General features: G+C 38.0%; 1 protein-coding gene across 1 annotated transcript in view; it reads right to left on the minus strand.

Annotated features, from left to right (window-relative positions):
- CUL3 (cullin 3) overlaps window positions 1-21,644 on the minus strand; it is a 91,395-nt gene extending 69,751 nt beyond the window's left edge. The window contains exons 1-2 of the mRNA XM_045078788.1: window positions 20,957-21,644; window positions 296-493 (exon numbers count right to left, since the gene is read on the minus strand). Of these exons, the coding sequence (XP_044934723.1) occupies window positions 296-493; window positions 20,957-21,022 (264 nt within the window). The 5' untranslated portion in view covers window positions 21,023-21,644. The remainder of the gene's footprint in view (window positions 1-295; window positions 494-20,956) is intronic.
- Window positions 21,645-22,317: the final 673 nt, after the last annotated feature.

Below are 22,317 nucleotides of genomic sequence, written 5' to 3' on the forward strand. Positions count from 1 at the left end.
AAGTATTCGTAAACTAATGAAAGTCTGTTTCCTTAATTATGATTACAGAGAATGTATTTATTGTAAATCACAAACTTCACCTTCCCTCAATGATCAAAAATTGTGATTTAGCTGATCATAAGTTTTGAGTGAGGTTTTATACTACATTATAATACAACTATTAATTGATTACTATATATTTCTATAGGCTTCCTGGAGCCCTTAAAACTAGTATTTCTAGTCAAAGTACAATATAGTATATAAAGGATTTTCTAGATTCCATATAATTAGCAATAGTCCTTTTAAAGTTGGATACCTTATTTATGAGATGTTCGGTAACAACTTCTCTTAGTCCAGTGTAGAGCTTTTCTCCATGTTTATGCAAAACCATTGTATAAGCATTTCTATAGAGCTCCTCAAAACTAAGACCACTGTTATTCTTACGCTGGATTTCTTGAATTGCATTTTTCAGAAGGTCCCAAATGCTGTTTACATATTTTTCATCCATGGTCATCTGTAATATCCAAAAGAGAAAAAGAGACAAAAAGAAACACCAATGGTTGAAAATCTGTGTTTGTCCATATAGTAATTATCTTATTATATGCCTAAGATTATAAATCTGTATGACTTATAAGACTTCTTGTTTTAACAATAATAAAGGGGTACATTTAAGATTTTTTAGAGATGACAGAGCAATTTTTTAAAAATACTTTAAGACCGCCTTCCTTTCTTATATGCATTAAACCCCTCCAATTTAAATGAAATCATAATCCCTGATGTTAATACTTGCTTTATTTAGCCAAAAGTGTAAAGCACACTTTTCCTTAGTTTATTTAGTAGAACACAAGCTCAGAGAGCTACTGAGACAGAAAGAGTTCCATGATTTTAAAAATAATACAGGGGGTGCCTGGGTGTCTCACTTCGTTAAGCTTCAGACTCTTGGTTTGGGCTCAGGTCGTGATCGCAGGATAGTGAGATAGAGCCCCACAATGGGCTCCACATTCAGCGCAGTCTTAAGTTTCTCTCTCCTGCTCACTCTGCTCCCTCTGCCCCATCCCGGTCCTCCCTGCATGCACTCTTTCTAAAATAAATCTTAGGGAAAAAAAAAATTGAGGACATGAACACTATCTTCTTCTCCTGAAGATTTACAGAGCTCCTTAGCAAATTAAAGATTGGAAGAAGAACTGCAGTTAAAAACAAAACAAACAATCCTCCCACACACACTTTCTGTTTAACCTAGCATTCTTATTTTCTTCCTTTCCCAGGAAGAAATATACCTATGAATCACTTTCCCCTCTCCAGACCGAAATACTTGCTATTCTAAACCCCATCTACCCACCTACTCTTCACATGCACCACGTGGAAATCAAAGTAAATGAATAACATATATACGCCAATATTCAACATGTCTCAGTTTAAATTCATTATCACTAACCACCAAGTAGGCCCTGGGTGCAACCCCATAATCCTACATTCTAGACTACTGACTATCTTCCTAGATGATTTTACACCATTTCCTCCCAAACTCACTCTTGGATAATGACCTGCTTCCTGTTCCATTGAGAAAACAGAAACGACCTGAAGACATACTGTACAAACCCCAACCATATCCAGCAATCCATATGATTATGTATCAATATTACTACTCTACTGTTCTTGAGCTCAAAGTACAAAGTTATTACACTCAAATTATAAACAGGGACCATAAACATAGGCATCATCGAGGACTTACTAGAAATGCAGAATTTCAGGCTCTACCCCATGCCTACAGAACTATAATCTGCATTGTGACCCCAAGTGATACCTATACAGAATGAAGTTTAGTTCCATCCCAACTCATCTTTTCAGGGACCTCCCTTTATCAATCTCCCTTCTTAGCATCATCAGATTCTTTCCTCTCTGCTAGACAATTTCTATACACGTTCAAAATCATCAATTTCCCATCTTAAAAACAAATGCTCACAAACCCACCATTTCTCCAGTACCATCCAAGCCTGTGTTTTCCATTTACAGCAAAATCACAAGACTTGAGACATTTCTACATTCACTGTCTCCAAGTCTCATTTTTCTCATTATATCTTGAATCTATTCCAGTAAGTCTTTCATCTCTACTGTTTCAATGAAATTACCCAAGGAGGTCACCAGTGACTTCCATCCTGCAAAATCTAAATGGCTAGAGTCTTAGTTCTCATCATTCTTGACCTATCTGGCAGCAACTGAAAGAGCTGATCACTCCTACTCCTCACTTGCCTTCCAAGCACTACAATCTTGTGTTTTTCTTCCCATTCCTCTAGTTTCTATTTGTCAGTCTGCTTACTAGTTCTTTCCCTCCCAGCAGCCTCCAAACTTGAACTTCTTTGTCTAGCCACAACTCAGTTTTCAGGTGAAGCTCATTTCATCTATGCTCATGGCTTAAGTTAACATCAATATTTATATATTGTGTTTGGCCCTCTCCCCTTGATACCAGAGTCCTATATTCAGCCATATTTTTAACTGAATATCTACTAGCATCTCAAACTTACAGAAATCCTAATCCTTGCCCTTAATTCTGCTTTCCCAGCAGTCTTCTCTGACAAGCGAATGTCCACTCTATCCTTCCAGTTGCTAAGGCCAAAAAAAAAAGCTTGTAATCCCTCAACTTGATTCTAATCCAATAGGAAATTCTTTTGTCTCTACATCTAAAATGTACCTAGAATCTAACTCCTACTCACCCTTTCCACTACTACTAGCCTTGTCGAAAACACCATCATCTCTCAAGGTATTCCAAAAGCTCCCTAACTGGTCTGCTCCTAACCCACTATCAAAGAGCAACCAGTGACCTTCTAAAAACATAAATCATGTCACTCTTTTGCTCACAACCCTCAAGTGACTTTTCATCTCTCTTGAAGTTAAGTCAAAGTACTTATACAAACTACAGAACATTATTTGGATCTGATAATCTGACTTCATCTATTCTTCCTCCTTGCTCCCTGCTCTAGCCACAGCAGACTCTCTTTGCCATTCTTTGGAATATGTCAAACAGATTTTTGCTTCAAGATGTTTGTATTTGCTACTCTCTCTCTCTAATGTTCTTCCCTCAGGTATCTGCATGGCTCATTCACTTTATCAACCTCAAAATTCTTGTTCAACCATCACCATAAAATGAAGCTTTAGGGGCGCCTGGGTGGCTCAGTGGGTTAAGCCACTGCCTTCGGCTCAGGTCATGATCTCAGGGTCCTGGGATCGAGTCCCGCATCGGGTTCTCTGCTCAGCAGGGAGCCTGCTTCCCTCTCTCTCTCTCTCTCTACCTGCCTCTCCATCTACTTGTGATCTCTTTCTGTCAAATAAATAAATAAAATCTTTAAAAAAAAAATGAAGCTTTAATTTCATACTCCATTTAAAATAGCAGTCTCCTCTTACTAGTCACCCCCAAATTCCAACCCCATAGTCATTTTTTTTCCTTATTTCTTTTCCCACCTCCCTCCTCCCATTCAATGTCCACTGCATGAAGGCAGCAATTTTTTTCACTGAGGAATCCCTCAGCCACTGAAGTAATACATGGCATACAACAAACATTCATACTTGCTGATGAAATGATGTCCTGCTAATCTTTGACTAAGGAGCTGTTATTATACCATGTACTGCACTCACAACCTGGGAAACATGGCAACAATTATTCATCAGCTTCACACCTATTTCTGACTTGGATGGACAGAAATTACTGAGTGGAATCCTCTCTGAAGAGGTTAAGAAGAAACTTTTGGAGGTGATAAATATGTTTACTGCATAGATCATGGTGATGGCTTCACACTCTCTTCCAACTTACATTCGTTAAATATGTATGGTTTTTTGCATGTCAGTCACACCTCAATAAAGTCATTAATGGGGGGGAAAAAAACCACACTCCCTCCAAGCTATGTTCAATGGGTATGAATGTGAAAGAGTAAGTAATTTAGATAACCCCAAAATAGTTCTTTCAGTTACTCTAGCAGTAAAATATCAGTTCAACCCTCAATCATAGAGGATTCTTAAGCAAACGACTCCAACAGAGCCTTATTATTCTAATCTTTTCTGAAGTGCTTAAAAGGAATTCTGTAAAAACAAAACAAAACAAAACAAAACAAACAAAAAAAACCAACCTTTTTATTACTTTAATCTTATTCAAATCCCAGGTCTAGTAAATACTATTTTGAAAAGGCCTTAAGAGAATTTACCACTAGATCGAAACTACTCTTTTTTAATCAGATATTCTGATACACAGAATGCCATCCTTATAAAATAGTTTAATAAGCTGTAGTTGTTCATAACTTTTCACAATAAAAGATACAAGTCCATATGACAATCATGGCCTCAAGTACTCTATACACTGAGGTTATAAAAAAGCTGACTAAGACACCATCTCTAAACATTAAATAATGAACACATAAAGCAGAACATTCAGAAAAATTCCAGAGGAAGACCAAAGTTAATGTTGACTCTAAACTCCAGAGGTAACCATACTGCGAATAGCTGAGCAAAACTGCAAATGATCTTTTCAGGCTCTGTATGATAAGACCACATGAAAGCTAGAAAATGTACAAAAAGGTCGCTATCTGTAACAAATTACTAAATTTTCTATTAGAAATTAAAGAACTTAAAACACATAAACCAAGAGACTTTGAATATTGTAGAAATGCCCTTACATTATAATAAATCATTTCTCACATATATAAACCAAGAGTTGTTTTATAATCCAAGATTTCTACATAGTACTTTCCTCAGTATTCATGCTTTATAGACAGAGCAGAGATGGAGTCACAGGACAACAATGTTTAGGTATAAAAATTTTCAAGTAAATGAAAAAATGGACCCAGAGACATTAAACTACTGACTCCAAATCTCAGAGATTAGAATTTATATATCCCCAGATCTAGTCCAATCCTCTGGACTCATGTTACATTTCACTGTGCTAATCCAGGATACCATATCACAGCGTGACTGATTATCCTGGTAAACACAGTGTGGTATATCAGTAAAGAATATAAGTTCTGCTGTCCAAAAGGCCTGAGTTGGTATCATGGCTTTGCTAAATTAACAGGCCATGTGACCTTGGGCAAGTTACTTTACTCTTCAAAATCTTTTATTTCCTTGCTTATAAAGTAGGTTTAACAACAGTATCTACCTCAGGCACTACCCTGAAGATTAAATAACAATGTCAGTAGAATTTAACCCAGCTCAGGGTACAGCACAATCCCTCACAGTTGACTAAATAAAATATCCAATAATAGAATCTCCAAACTGCCAACTATGGGCATCAACTGTCAGAAAAAAAACAATAAAATAACTTTTCAAGCTTAATAAACAAACAGATAGGAACTAAAACAAAAGTACCTGAAAAGTACAAGTATGCATACAAGTCAGTATAGTGTAGCCTTCTTTTGGAAACACTATTCCCTACTTTCTATCTCCTATTTTTCGGTGCCATTTAAAACATTTTATTCCCCCAGAGCTCTGTCCTGACTCTTTTCACTCTACTCTGGGCTACTATGCATTGCCATCCATTATCATGGTTACAATGACTACCCTCACATAGAAAATTCTAAAATTTACAAGACACCAGATTAGTAAGGGATTCTGGAGCCTCCTGAAACTGTACACAAAATTTTACAAATATAATGTGCGTATTTCTTTTTCCTGGATGATGAGTCCTGAGCTCTTATCACATTTCCAATGAATTTTGGTCCACATCTCAAAGAATAAACTACTAGCTTATATATTAATTGCTCCCTAATCTCTACTACCAGCCCAGACAGTCCTCCAAAGTCTAAAACTACCATTTTCAACTGCCTGCTGGACATCTCAAGCCAAATGTTCTAGACATAGATCAAACTTATCAGATCCAAATCCCTGTTAACTGAACCCCAAACACACACATATCTTCCTTTTGTATTCTTTAATTCACAAGCCACTTAGTTATAAATGCTAAAAGCCAAGGCTTAACTTTTCTTCTCTCATCCTCTTTCATTCAATCATGAAGTGCAGCCAACAGAGGACCCCAGATTATTTCTCAAGTATGTTCCCATTCTTTCATCCTGCATACTATTCTAAAACTGCACCTAGATCACCATGTCAGCCTTCCAACTATTATAAACTCGAATAACCTCTTAGAATCTATCTTCTTCAGAATCACCATTTAAAAAATAAACCTGTTCAAAACCTAACTCTCATTAACTACAGAGGTGGAAGGATGTACTTTAAAACTATTCAAAATCTAGTCTATGTCTACTTCTCTAACTTCACTACTTTCACTCATCACTACCTATCTTACATTTATTCCTTAACAACATTAAATCAATAGTTATTCTAATCCAATGACACACCTCCAGCTCATTCACCACCCTCCCTTGTCTTCTTAAAGGCCCCTCCTCTGCCTCTTCTTTATCCAATTCTTTATATAGCCTCTGAACACAGCTCATATATGTATATCACATATGTATCTTCCTTCCCTGACCACCTCAAGCAAAATGGACTCCCTCCTCAGCGCTTTCCTAACACTCAGGTCGTATCTATCCTACGCTTCATACTGATTCATAAACAGCTGTGCATCTTTTTCCTCCACTAGACTAAGAGATACTAAAAGGGCTATGCATTTTTCTTTAATGTCACTTAGATGGCCATAAACAAATGTCCAGTGAATGAATATTGCTTTACCTATATTATACTAATGCAAGTTTGAGCATTTAAATTAGTAAGCACAAAGATACGGAAAAAAAATTTAATGTAATTAAATTTAAGCAATTAATAAATTAATGTAATTCTAAAATAATAAAATGTCCTTTTCAAATAAAATATAGTAATGTACAAGCAACAAACTCTTAAATTTCATTTATCAAGCAGTGTTTTCAGATTCTCCTATGCATTTAACTGCTTAGTCACTGATTTTATTAATAAATTGTTAACTAGGAGAAAAATCATATCCAGAAAAGGCCCCCCAGGACAGGATCCATAAACTACAATCTTTCCCTAACTCAAGCAAGTCTAAAAACAATATGTGAAAGGAAATGGACTTTAAGTGCAGATTCTTACATATGCATGCCTTGGTCTTGGCATCAAATGAACATGTCAGTAACAATGGCAAAATAATTATGTTACTGATGAACTTTAAATTCTCACTCATCTTGGTAAGGAATACAACATTAATGATCAATGAAAGTTAAAAGGGCTAAATGAACTCTAATGTCATCAATATGTTAACCATAAAAACATCAGTCCATACTTCACTCAGAGTCACAAAACTTAAAAGCCTTGAGACTGTGTATTTTTTAAAATAGAGTTAAAACGTACTTTAAAATAATATTCTAAAGTATTCAAACAGGATTTTAAACTCATTGATGAAACTGATTTCCTTAGGTTCCATTAATTGCAAAAACACTCAGGAAGGAATTTTGTTAATGCTGCAACAAAAGCAATAACATAATAAAATGCACACACACACAAACGTTTAATGTTGGCAAATTATTAAGCATATACAGTATTCTGCTCCAACAAGTTTAAGTTATAAAGTGATCAGCAGGGAAAGTAAACTCATTCAGCAAGAAAAGAAACAAAAGCTCTTTTAAAGAAAAGGTATAATTAAGCATTAAGTGCTTATGGTTTAATGAGACTTTTAAAAACCAAAACAAAACTTTGATTTTTAAAAATGACCTCCACCCCCTTTTGCCTCTTCTTAATCCAGGATTACAATATCCTCATTAGTAAGTATCAATAACAAAAACAACCCTAACAGTCTGTATTTTTTTTTCAAAACATTTTTGATTATTCATCTACATTATTTCAAATTACGTAAAAACCTTCAAAATGCCTAAATCTGGGGGCAACTGGGTGGCTCAGTTGGTTAAGTGGCTGCCTTCAGCTCAGGTCATGATAAGGGTCCTGGGATCTAGTTCCAATTTGGGCTCCCTGCTTAGCGGGGAGCCTGCTTCTCCTTCTGCCTGCTGCCCAGCCTTGCTTGTGTGCGCACTGACTCTCTCTGACAAATAAATAAAATCTTAAAAAAAAAAAAAAAAAAAAAAAAAAGTGTGAATTTGGAAGGATATCAGTCTGTTATATACTTACACATCTTGTAGGATCTGTAATAAGAGTTGGAGAGGACTACAGCATGAGCCAATTAAAACTAAAACGAAGAGAACTGTATTCTTTACATCCACTATATACAAAGCACAAGAAGTCTTTAGTTCCCTGTGAATAATTTGACAAGAAATTTAGAACAGGGTGGGTGGGGAAAAGGGTGAAAATTTGAAATTCCAGGCAATTCAGAATGACACAGCTAGAAAAAAATAAACAAGGAAAAATGCTTGATCATAATTTTGAGCTTCAGCCTCAAAAAAGTTGCTCTGGTACAAATATCTGAGGAATGGCAGTATTCAAGTCAGATACGACTAAGCCATAAATTATGTAAGGACGCTCCCTCCCAGGTTATAAGCACTTCAGAGCAATATAAAGTCTTCCTTTATTTTATTGTATCCTTTATACTACATGGCAAAATGCCTAAGTGACTTTCCAAAAATATGATTTGAACTTGGTCCAGTTATGGTTAATAATAATGATGAATCTTATTTGGTGACCAACAACTACACAATGACTTATAACATCTGCAAGCATCCCATTTATCCAACAGTTAATCTTTAAGCAACCTCAACCATCAAAAATCTAACCAAAGACCCAAGTGTTAAGGGAAGAGTACAATGGGATATTCAGACTTCGCACAAGTTATTTAACTTTCCAGAATTTACTTGCTTCACATGCTTGTGGCAGAAGAAACAGGAGATGATCATGTACTATTGTGGCAATTAACAAAGTCTGTGAAAGCATCTGGCACACAGCACTTGTTCTATGCATTTGTTTTCTTTACTACACAAAACTGACACAGAGCCTTACTTATTTAATAACTTAACCTGAATGTAAAGTTGAGATTGATGTTTGCTTAATTGGCTTTTCTGTGGTTACAGTGGACATCAGATGGCCACAGAACTGTGCTGCTAAAAGTAATAAAACTGTTGTCAAAGAGCAGAGAGAAAGATTATCAATTAGAAAAGCACAGGAGCCTGGGATAATTCTGTGAATCACAAACTGAATCTGATCAACATTCATTTGGACTCTAATATCATTATGGAACAGTAACATTTATAATGAGAAAGCTGAACTATCAAAAGAAGGTTCAATTATAATCTGCATTTAAGTCCTCAGCATGAGTAGGCTGTTCAAAAATCAATTTGAAACATTTTTTTTTCAAATACCAAAGATCAAACTTTCAGATTAGCCTACTGAAGTCCATGTTAAGACACAACTGACTTGAGTACAATGTATTTCAATGACTTTTGCTTATATGAAAAAAGGTACGTGTAACATTTCATGGTCTGATGATAATCACAGTAAAATGCAATTTTAAGTACTGTCACTGAAGCAAGAAGTTTGTCACTGTCCTACTATTGGTGCTGTTTTTGCAAATGAAAAACTAAAGGCCACCAACTGGGCACCCTGAAACACATTTTATCCAGAGATATAATTAGAGACCTTCCCTATTAATAAAATCACTTCTAGTTTATATCTAAGTGCACATCTAAATCTCATGTTTCTATCCTACAATCTAAAAATTATTAATTTTAATCAAAAGTGACAATATTTTCTTCTCTTTAGGTAACTTGTTTATTATCGTTGTTGTTTTTGAAATGGGTAAACCCTGTTTTTCTAAAACTATGATAATGTGTAAAAAGCTATACAAATTTATCAGGTACCCCCAGTCCAAAGGGAGAGGGGGAAAAATGTGATAAAGTATAAATTACCAGTTAGCAAATGTGATATGACAAAAGCCCATCGTATGAAATTATTACAAAAATCTGGTATCAAATCTGCTCAAAATTTCTCCAAAACTACCAATTCACAAACAAAAAAGAATACACAAAAACATAGCTAATTTCCTACTGCTTCGTACTATTTAACCATCATCACTGAAATAAACCATTTATTTTAAAGAAAATTCTAAATCCAAAACATAGGTAGGTGACTTTCACAACACTACACAAAATGTTTTATGCCACAACAGAACACACCAGCATTCCATTCCTTGACTTATGCATAAGTATACCTATTTAAATGAAACTTTTAGAGTTGGAATGAGCCTAAGATAACCACAAATTACAATCTCATTTTAGGGGTGCCTGGGTGGCTCAGAGGGTTAAGCCTCTGCCTTCGGCTGGAGTCATGATCTCAGGATCCTGGAATTGAGCCCCACATCGGGCTCTCTGCTCAGCGGGGAGCCTGCTTCCCACACCCCTCTTTCTGCCTGCCTCTCTGCCTACTTGTGATCTCTGTCAAATAAGTAAATAAAATCTTAAAAAAGAAAAATCTCATTTTACACATGAGGAAACTGAGGCTAAGTGGCTTAACCAGGATCACACAGCTAATCAGAGCAATGAAGAAATCCAAGCGTCCTGAATGAAGTGTCCTTCTGCTAACCTCAGGTCAACTCAATGGGTGTTTAATATTAAGATGTCTTTTTATAGTTGTATAGGCTAATGTCACCACTGAATTATTATGGCTACAGGCATGTTTCAGTTCGGTCTAGAAAAAAGAGCCTTTAATTTAAATCAGGCTTCTAGTCCTGGTTCTCCGTAAATTCAAATCCTGAAAGTATCCCTTGGTAAATCATCCTCTGTAGACCTCCCTTTCTTCATCTATTACGTAAGACTGGAATAGTCTCTCAAAATCCTTCTTAGCTTTTAAAAATTAAAATATGAATACAAACAGGAGCAACCAAATTACTTGTTTATTTGGCTAGGGCTAGCATTCAGCAAAAAACCCCCACAAAAAAACTGCACACTTCTCTCATGTCTCATTTGCATATACCATAAAGTGAATTATTTTTAAGTGCCTGATTCTTGTGCTTCAGAATTCGTTTTACTGTTTAAACTATTTAATATGTTCTCAAACACAAAAAATAAAGATTATATTAAAGTATTTTAACATGTTGGGGCGCCTGGGTGGCTCAGTGGGTTAAGCCACTGCCTTCGGCTCAGGTCATGATCTCAGGGTCCTGGGATCGAGTCCCATATCGGGCTCTCTGTTCAGCAGGGAGCCTGCTTCCCTCTCTCTCTCTGCCTGCCTCTCTGCCTACTTGTGATCTCTCTCTGTCAAATAAATAAATAAAAAAAAAAAAAAAAAAAAAAAAAAAAAAAAAAGTATTTTAACATGTTAATGCCAAAGAATCCCTTTTTGAAACATACTTAGTAAGATAAATTCCTATTGAATTGAAATTCAATAAATATTCAAAAAGTTTTAAAAAGTGTGCTATCAGCCTTATAAAGAGGAAAGTGTTAACTCACCAATATGTCAACTAGTGTCCTTCTCATAGGTTGTAACTTTGCTTTATTCAATGCAATACACACTGGGATACCCTTAAGCAATTTATATACTCAAATTTTACTGAAAACATACTTCCATTGACTAAAAGTTCTTAACAACATTTATTCTCTTATGAGAGGTGCATTTACCTTGAATCGAGAGAGGCTTACACTTGCAAAAGCTCCTTTCACTGGCTGAAAACTAATTTTGAATTCTTTTTATAGAGTACTGCATTATATAAGCTTTAGGGCCCCAGGATCTGCCCCTGGCTAATAATTTGAATGGCATTCTTAGAATTAATTTTTCAATATATTCCTACTAAATAAACGTTTCAGAATCTAGCAAATGCTTAACAGAATACAACTACGCAGTGTAGTGTAGGGGGAAGAATATGAATCTTTTAATAGATACACCTGTGACCTAAATCCCAGCTCTACCCTTTCTTAGTTGGATATGCAATATCACACATACCTTACAAGGTCTCTCTGAGCCTTAAGATTTAAAATCATAACAACATCTAAAGGTTGTAAGGATCTGAGGTAATTATAATTCAAAGCACCTAAAACACATTAACATAAGGTAGACATTCAACAAGTTGTTGTTACTAATGTTATAAAGCAATTTCTCATACTATCCATAAACTGGAAAGAAAAAAGAATTTATCATGATTACTTTCAAGAGGACAGACAAATACATACGCAAGGTTGCCCAGTTAAGAGTTGCTTCAAATAAGAATGACTTGCAATCTTATGTTAAAGAATTCCTCTTAGCAATGAAGCCTTGCTTTTATCGAAAAATATCTCTAAAGGAGCTTGTATTTTCTTAAAGTAGGTAAAGATATTCCTTTGAAGTCCTTACTCATTTGCTCAACAGTAACCTTTCACATTTAAAAAGTAAATTTGGGTCCATTCCTTTTTCAGTGATCACAAGTACTAAATGAATGAAAGTCACGAAGTTTTACTTAACTACATTTTCAACTTCAGACTGACTTTAAAAAATAAAGGAATGATTTCTAGTAGCAAAAGGTCTGAATTAGGGGTTAAAGCAACTAAAGAATCAGTTCTCAATTTACTATTGTCTCAACTTGGGCAAGCAGGACTCTTCTCAACTTTAAAATGGCTGGATTTTAAAGCAGTGGTTAATAGAACTTTTCCAAAATGAAATCTTGTATACAAATGCCAGGTTCTGAACAGCTTTAAATAACAAGAGAAGGAGATTTTTGAAGCTACACCTAATTCCACTCCTCCTATGCCTCCAGGGTCCTGGAGACGCTCTTCAAGTTTGAAAGTAACTGTCCTACATAAAACATAATACATTTTTTAGTTGAAAATTCTGACTTTACGATTAGAAAATTCATTCAAATGTCTCAGTGATACCACTGTTTATTAGAAAACACTTCCTGATATTTCTTTTAATCCTCACAACTAATCTGTGAAAAAGACTGCTCCAGCTCCCATCTTAAAGTTGAGAAAATAAAGAGTGTATTAGTTCATTGGTTCAACGTTGTTGGATACTATTGTGCTGCACTGACAAAGATCAATACAAAAAGACTTGATGCCGCCTCTAAAAAAAACATACACATTCTAATAAAAGAGATACAGACTATTCTTTGAAGACTTTTTGGATAGGAAGAAAAATAGTATGGTAGTTATAGCATGACAGGGAAGACAGAAAAAGAACATTTTCCTTCTCTGAGACCTGAGGTAAGGCACTGAGAGAATGAGTAAAGATACAGGTTAAAGGCTACAATTGAAAAAGAAAGCTGAAGAACTTACACAAGATAACATTAGTTTTTGACAGTGAAGCAGTAGTTAAGTTTCTGGAAGAAGACAGATAAGAGAATTCTCAATAAAGAGCTTAAGACCAGTGATTAAAGTCTGGAATAGCTCACACAGGAAAAGAGAGAGGGAGCTTACCAGGGACACACACAAAAAAACTGCCAAGGGGCCCTAAGAGTCCAGCTTAGATATCACTATCTTCCAATTTTCCCCAAGAGTGCACAACAGCCTAAAAAATATAAGCAGTGAAGACAGATGGATGGAATGATCCAAGATACTTTGTGCCATTTCTGGACTTGCTCTAGAGAAAGAAAAAGAGGCAACTAGTAACTGGCATCATCATTTGGAGAACAAAGGGGGTCTTCTTGAGGACCAAGAGCACATTAATGTGAGAAGGAAACAAGCAGAAAGCAGAACAGAATAATTAAATAATAACAACTGGCATTTACTTACAATGTCTACTTTGCAACAGGTACTATTCTAAGAGCTTTACATGTATTAACTATTTTTACAAAGTAGGTGCTATTGTTTTCTCCTTACAAAGGAGGAAAGAGGTTAAGCAATCTGCTCATTATTATAGCTAATAAATGAAGATATTAGGATACAATGCAATATTGGAGTTTAAGATTTCTAAAGCAATGGAATAACAAGCTCTAAGACAGAGTGAACACCACTGTAGTAAGAGGAGGCCAGGACCATTTGATCATCATTGTATATAGTGCCTGACCTCCAGTAGGAACACATAATAAACGTTATTTTTTTTAAAAGATTTTATTTATTTATTTGACAGAAAGAGATCACAAGTAGATGGAGAGGCAGGCAGAGAGAGAGAGGGAAGCAGGCTCCCCGCTGAGCAGGGAGCCTGATGTGGGACTCGATCTCAGGACTCTGAGATCATGACCTGAGCCGAAGGCAGCGGCTTAACCCACTGAGCCACCCAGGCGCCCAATAAACGTTATTTTAAATCGAATCAATGTCTATGCCACAGTGGATACAATTAAGATCTTAACTGGAATGAATATCTGTGAGGAAGGTATTAAAGTCTTCAATGACTGAAGGAACATGTTTAAGAAGTTAGAGACAAGCATAGGAAATGTACAAAGAGTAGTTCACAACGGCCCAAGCCACAAAAAAGGATGATGAATGTGGTAATATATTGTATGTGGGCCCAATGATTCAAGGATTACAAGGAAAACAGACACCTCAATTTAAGAAGATAAGCCAGTATTCTCAGGGCAAAGCCAGGTTTCAGATGAAAAGGCAGTAAGGAATTCTGAGAACAGGCTGAAGATACAGAGAGTCAATCCGCAATGAAAGTAGATTACAGTGGACAGCTAAACAGGTTGGGAAGAAGGAACCATGGTGGAGGGAGTAAACGGTAAGAGTACAGCTAGTTAACAGACAAGACTGGGCCACGGGTTTAGTCTTCTGAAGATTAAGCCAACGGTACTGCAAATGCATCATACTATCTTTACTTTCAAGTCATTATTGTTTCAGAAGACCAGATTGACTTCAAATCATTAATGATTGACTACATCTTAAGACTTCACTTACAGTGGCAAAAACAGCAGTAAACATTTCAGAGTACTACTTCCATCAACTTACCCAATTAATCAATTACTATGGTTTGGCTTAAAGGATCAGTTTCTCATTTAATCATTCACTAACCACCCACACTGTGTCTAACACGATGCTAAATATTTTGTGGTTCAAAAGGGTGTCTCGTGTAAGTTTTGGGCAGGGACCACACTCTAGTTCACGAGTGAAAACATAAATAAAAGGAAGGAATGGAAAAAAAAAAAGGGAGGAAACGAAGAAAAACAAAATGTATTTTTAGATAACATTTAAGTACACAGTAGAATGTACACACCAAATGAATGTGTATGCAGACATTCATTTATTCCTTCAATAAAGTTACCTAAGAAATGACATATTTACTTTAATGATTATGTAAGAATCATTACTTGAACTTTTTTTAACTACCCCCAAGAGCCAATAGCATTCTTTTCAAGTGCCCCAGTGGTACCTAATCCTTTATCCTTTGAGACTGACTTTTTAGTGTGGTTCAAATCGGCCCTGCAGGCTTTTCAGAATAAAAAACAGTACCCAAAAAATCACAGCATCACTAAAGCAAGCAAACAATATTATAATACAACTATTTGCAAAAATAACAATTTTAACATTTAAATTGTGGCATAATCATGCCTAAACAGTAACCACAGCTGAATGCCAGACAGGGTACTAATGCTTTTTTTTTTTTTTTTTTTAAATCTCTCAACAACTGTGTGATAAAGGTCCCACTGATAATTTCATTTCAGAGGAGGAAACTGAAGCTAGAAGGGGTTAAGTAACTTGTTAAAGATGATGTGGCTAGGAAAAGGTGTAAATGACATTCAAAATCTGGCAGCCAAAAGCCCACCATACTCTATTATACTCATTCTATTTTTTAGTCATACTCCTAACACTGATGTTCACTCTGAAGGAAAATTCCGTTAAAGACTATACATAGTTTTGGGGCTAGGTGGCTCATAAAGCCTCTGCCTTCAGCTCAGGTCATGGTCCTGGGGTCCTGGGGTCCTGGGATCAAGCCGCACATTGGACTCTCTGCTCGGCAGGGACCCTGTTTCCCCCCTCTCTCTGCCTGTCTCTCTGCCTACTTGTGATCGCTGTCAAATAAGTAAATAAAATCTTAAAAAAAAAAAAGGCTATCCATAGTTTTATTCTTAATGAGTAGTCAAAGAAATGCAAACTAAAGCATTAGAGTACTATTTTTTCACCTATGAAATTAAGGATATAAAATGTTGGCTAAGACACTGCTACACAGTAGAAACCCTGACAGGTATAATTAATTCTGAAGAATATTCACTTACGAGCCAGATTAGGATCCCAGTTCTGCCATTTACAAGCACAGTGACCTGAAGCAAATTTCTTAGGTTCTCAAGGCCTCCTTTGTAAAACAGAGGATAGTAGTAGTACTCTATAGAGTTGTGCAAATGAAATGAGTTTACACATGCCAAGCACAGAGAACACTGCCTGTGGCCCATGATAAGCATTCACTGAGGGTTAGCTATTATTATTCCTACTTTTCTGGAGGTCAACTGGCAATATGTACCAATTTTGCTTGGCTTAGTAACTCCATAATCATGGATAGGTTCAAATATTTATGTGCCTAAATAAACATAGTTGCATTATCTATAACAGAGGAAATATGAATTAACCGGAATCGATCAAAATACCTGGCAGTTGGGAAATGGTTAGGCAAACTGAGGTGCCACAGAATACTAGTCTTTACAGATCATATCCTTAATATATTTAACGTGAGAATACTGCATTTTTTAAAAAGCTTTTTTAAAAAAAAACTGATATTGTACCTCAATTTTACTGGGAGCTCAGAAGTGTATGAAAGATTAAAAGAAAATACAACAAAATGTAAATGTTGCTTATTTAGATGTGATTTTTATTTCCTTATTTATAAATTTAGATACTTAAGTATTCTATCATGAATATGCATTATTTTTATAATTAGAAAACCTACTAAAATGAATTCATTGCTTTGACAGATTATGACTGAATAGTTTTCACAATACACTGATAGACACTAATTGCAATTCCTATTATACCTCAGAGATTTGTGCTTACTAGTAACTTTACTTTTTTGCTGCATTTACAATGAATAAATGAGATCTATTTTCAAACTTGCATTATTTGAAACTACAAATTGTCCAGTAACTTTTATAAAAATTTAAGAAAACTGCTAACAAACATCAGATAATCTTCACTGAAAATGAGATAAAAAATTATCTGATAGTTGGAAGCAATTTAGAAAACAAAGGGAGGACATACTTTTTTTAGTCTTAACTATATAACCTTGATGAACTAGAGAAATGCTGTTATTAGCTACATTTAATGAATGATGTACAAACAAACGAAGCTTTCTCTACCTTGTCTCAATGAACTGACCTTATTTAAAAGGCCAAATTCTACATTATATTCTACACTCTAAAATAATTTCAAATTCAATACTGGTACTTTAATTTTCCAGGCTCCTCTGAACTGCCATCTAGGAAGATAATGCAGAATATAAACACCTTATAAATAACTACTTTAAGCTTTTGTTTTTTAACTTCTAAAGCCAGAGAGGTACTAACAGTTACAACATAGCTCGCTGTCCTGAAACTATCAAACAGAAAGAATCAATCTAAGTACAGGCAACACTTTAATGAATCTGTTATACCTTACTCCATAATTTCTCTGTTAGAGAATGAAAAATTCTTAATTCCCCACCCTGTGTGATTTGCAAGACTATTATTCAGCTTTCCTGTACATATTTCAGGTAGTCCTAGACAACAATTACTTTCTCTAAGGAAGAGAAATCTATTATGAAGATCAAAGCTGTTCCCCCAAAGCTAGCAAATTTTACAACAGCTAGGAAAAACAAAAACATTAACTGTTCCCAATTGTAAATGCAATTGCTGCATTTACAATGAATAAATGAGATCTAATTTCAAACTTGCATTATTTGAAACTACAAATTGTCCAGTAACTTTTATAAAAATTTAAGAAAACTGCTAACAAACATCAGATAATCTTCACTGAAACTTAAACTCTTGCATTAGGTACATCGCATATGATCTTAAAACTCATCTCTTTCTAATGTCATTCACTCTGCGGTTTCCATCTAACAATAACCTCCACATCACTCACTGTCTATGCTACACAGGTGGAGCTCTGTGAAGCTCATCTAGGATTATGAAGTGGACATCTCAAAGATTCTTCACCGTGATTTAGCATGCTTTGTTAATCGCTGAAACAACTTTCAGATCACACTCTAAAGACAATCCCTTTCACAATGTGACTGCTAACTCTGAAGACTAAGGTAAGAAAGGACTATTAGGAGAGAGAAGAATATTTTCAAACATAGCCTTTCCAATCCAATCAAATTTTTCAAGCCCATATGGACAAAACCCATGTGAAAGTACAAGTGATGAGGAATGGCTTTTCAAAGGTAAGGACAAAAGGTTCACCTGACAGCAACTAATCCTACATAGTGGAACAAAACTCTGGAGTGAGACATTCAGCAACAGCAAGGCAAGAAGAGCAGGAACTTCTTGGGGCAGCACTCTGATCCAAATCCATATAGCTTCCAGGAGTTTCACAACTACAGCCTCCTTCCTTAAAAAAGTTTTGTGGCCCTTGCTGTTAATTTTGGGTACCAGGAAAAAAAAAAAAAAAAGATGTGAAATGACATGTATTTTGTGCCGGGCAGGAAAACTTATAAACTGAAATAAACTCTAACTCCATCAACAATTTTTAAATCCAGAGAGTCCCTATTGTTCTCCATCTTAAAAATAAGTAATTTCTCTTAAAACCTTATGAAAAGTTCTACTTAAAATTGTGCATAAAACTGTGTTATGAACTTTTAGTCTTGTGAACAATGATGAAGGCACACTTAGAATATGCATTCAAGACACTAAAAAGAGCCTGATTTTACTGATGGGACTGTATCTGGAATAGGCTTACACGTATATAAAATAACCTCTAAGTTCACTTACCACTCTATTCTGCAATGAAAACAACCTCAAAACATATTTTTACACTTTTTACACCTCAATTTCATAAAACAGAATCTGAAATGAGCACCTGAGACCTTTGGTTAAACTACAATTTTCTTAAACTACAGTACCTACGATATGTCCAAAGATTAATGCAAATACTATAGCTGTAAATAATGTACATATGTACACACATAAATACTATTTCTTCTTTACAGAATACTACACATTTTACTACTAGAAGACTGCTAACCTGGAAGAATAAAGAAATTTTGAAATGTCTATAAGATACTCAAACATTCACCAAAGGGTAAGTCATGAAATATCATACAACTGAGGCATGTATCTATTCTTAATGAGGGCTCAAGGAACCAGGACTTAAAAATTTTTATATTAAAAAGTATAAAGGTTCTTTTCAGTGGAAACTACTTATGAAGATTAACTCACAAAATGAAAAATTATGCTTTTAAAAATTAGCTGACATTAAACTGAGTATCAAACACAAATCATTTATAAACTTCATTAAAAGATTTTAGAAAATTTTAGATGGCAACAAGTTATGAACAGAAAAGGTCCAAATTAGCTCACAACCATAAACACTACTTTTTAAAAAATCAGTTTCAGCACTGCGTGCTATCATACATTATACTCTTTTAACTAAAGGCATAATGCAATTCTCTCCTGTCTCTTCCAACAATATACAACATCCAAAAAGAAGAGATCTTGAACTTCAAGCAGTACTTATTTCAAGCTCCTAGAACGGTGCCTGGCACACAGTACTCTTTATTTATTGAACAAATGAGGAAATGAAGACCAGGGGAAAAGGTAAACCTAAAGAGACGACAAAGCTGATCATATTTAAAGGTACAACTGGTCAATCACAATATTAACAAAACTGAGTTAATGTTATATGTGAGCTATTCCACATTTTCGCAATAAATCTGAACTAGAAAAACTCAGACTTCAAAAATGGCAAATTTTCCCTAGAAAACTTGTATAAAACTATTTAAAATTCACAACTGACTTAGCAGCAAAGCTAACATTACCCAAAAATTCATAAACCCAGCTCATTTTATTACAAGGGAAAACACACTAATCGACTTCATTAGGTCCCTTTGGTATTAGTAAGTCTTGCCTCAGTACAAATTACACTTCTGAAAAAGCGTGCTTAAAAAAGTGAATTCAAACCTCATTCTCCCCCTTCACAAGGTTATGTTTATAATCCTAAAACATTCAAGATCTTTCTCTAGTTTTACTGTTCTAAAATCTTCAGTTCGATTGCTAGTTTGTCTATCTTGACGTATACCTGTTACTGTAGCGATGTGAGCAAGTATGTCCAGTTTCTGTTACAACAGTTTAATTGCTTGCCATTGGCTATCTGAATCAGGTATGACATCCAAAGTTATACTCTACATGCTTAATACTTCAACCATATGACTCAACGTAATGCTAAAAAAGAAAGTTTCTAAACAACACGTTTGCTGTCACTAAAACTATATAGAGTAGAGCAACTCGGGGTAGTGACGACTCGTTCTTTTGGGCTTCCATGGCTAAGAAATGGAGACACAATTGTCCAATGTGTTTTCTCTTGCTTCCCCTTGACCCTCCTTCGAGTGGCGGGGCAATTCCTGCACAAGAGAGTTTGTAAAGTGCTCTGGAAGCCTGTGGATGAAAGAGGCTATAATTACAGCTGATGTTAGTACGTTACTACTGAGCATTACAGGGAACCACTGTCACTGCGTCGGGGGTAGACTGGTGGCAAAACCCTTCCTGAGGAGGGGAAGAGAGAGATAGAGGACAGTCCCCTTCATCATCCTAAAGGTCTGACTGGCCACCTTCGGGGCTAGGTTATTTTTCAAACTGCAGCGAGACCACACGTGAAAAGTTACACACGCCCCATACACGGAGGACTTCCACAGCCCTCGTCCCTGCCGTCTGGTGGTCCCGGGAAGTGAGCAGGGAGAGGAATACTAGGGGTTGGGCCTATACCCCAGGAATGTGCGAAGGTGCTGGGACCGGCCAAGGGGCCCTGGCCGCAGCCGACGCCCGCTGGTTGGCCGGAGCAGCAGCTCCCGGGCGGGTTCGCGGCGCCGGACTCCGGCGCGGGAGGGCGGCCGCGCCGGGGCCCCGCGCCGCCCCGTTGCCGGGAAGGCTCGCGCCCCGCGGCCGGCGGCGTGGGGGAGGGGAAGCCGGGCCTGCGGCCTGTTGGGGGAGTTCAGCCCGGGCCTCGCGTGCGGCTCTCCGCCGGGCCCCCGGCCCTGGGGTCCCAGGCGCCGAGGAGAGACTCACCGGAAAGGCCCGGATCCGCATCTTGGTGTCCTTCCGGCTGCCCGTGCCTTTGCTCAGATTCGACATGGTGCTCGTCCCCTCCCCGGCGGCGGCTTCGGGTCGCACTCCGAGGCGCCGGTGTCACATTTAAGGCGGGCGGGCAGGCGAGGGGCTACGCTGGGGGCGGCGGCGGCGCGGCCCCCGGGCTGGGCTGGGGAGCTGGCCGGCCGCTGGGCGGCCGCGGCGGGGGCGGCAGCGGCTCGGGCTCTGGCGGCTCGGGCTCGACTGGGGGGCTGCGCTGGCGCGGCGGCTCCGCGGGGTCCCCCTCACGCCCGGCTCGGCTCCCTTTATCGCGCTCCTCCGCGATGGCGGCGGCGGCGGCGACGGACAAACATCTCACTGCGCAGGCCGAACGTCCTCCTCCTCCTTCTCCTCCTCCGCCTCAGCGAGACGAGATCCGGCCCAGAGGGTGGAGGGGGGAGGAGGAAGGGAGGAGAGCCGGAGAGTGGAGAGATTGGGGGGAGGGGGGTGGGAGGACGGGAGGGGGAGGCAAGCGGCCGCGGCGGGAGGGGACGCTTAGATCTCGCGAGAGGAGGGCGAGCGCGCTGCCCCGGGTGGGGCGGGACGAAGCTTGGGAGCGGGAGGGGTCAACAGGAGGGGAGGAGGGAAATGAGAAGTTAGGGAGTGGGAGGGACCAGCAGGGCGGGGAGATGGGAAAGGGGCGGGGCTGAAGGCGGGAGGAGAAAGCTGCCTTTTTGAAAGGGGAGCGTAGGAGACGAAGCTATGGGCGGAGGTGGTTGCTGATTGGTGGAGCGCGGAGGGGGGTGGGGCCCTGATCACGTGGACGGGGTGGGCGGGGGAAGTTCAGAGAGCCGCAGCTGGGTCTCAGTAGTGGGCTGGGTCTTCCTGGGCTGGGCCTGGTTAGGGTCTGGCCGGGCTTGCCCGGGGGGCAGGGCCTAGGGCCTAGGCTGTGGCCGGGGCCGGGCCAGGAGGGGGGCAGTCTCGGGGAGGAGCTTAGGGGAGCTAGGTGGATAACTAAGTCCTAGAACTGGTTCTGTAGTTTTCTAGGGCAGGTGAACTAGGGAGGGTTACTTGAGCAGAAGCCGGCAAGTGGAAAGAAGAGTTTGTGCAGGAGTTACCTGCAGTTGTTAGAAATTAGCGTACTGTATGTATACGAGGTCGTCGGATCGGATGTGCACAATCCTCTCAGGACTGAGGGGTGGAGATGTTAATCCACAAAATTTCCTTAAACTGCAGAAGCCCTAAGACCTCTTGATTCATTGATCTTTCCTAAGGGAACCCAGGACTTAATAGCGTTAAAATCTCTTTTTCGTTATCATTGAAGTAAAATGACAGCTCCCTTCATGTAGTGCAATATTTTG

The sequence above is a fragment of the Mustela putorius genome, unplaced genomic scaffold (genome assembly GCF_011764305.1).
Source record: "Mustela putorius furo isolate JIRA1106 unplaced genomic scaffold, ASM1176430v1.1 tig00000275_pilon_pilon_pilon, whole genome shotgun sequence".
Taxonomy (NCBI): Eukaryota; Metazoa; Chordata; class Mammalia; order Carnivora; family Mustelidae; genus Mustela; species Mustela putorius.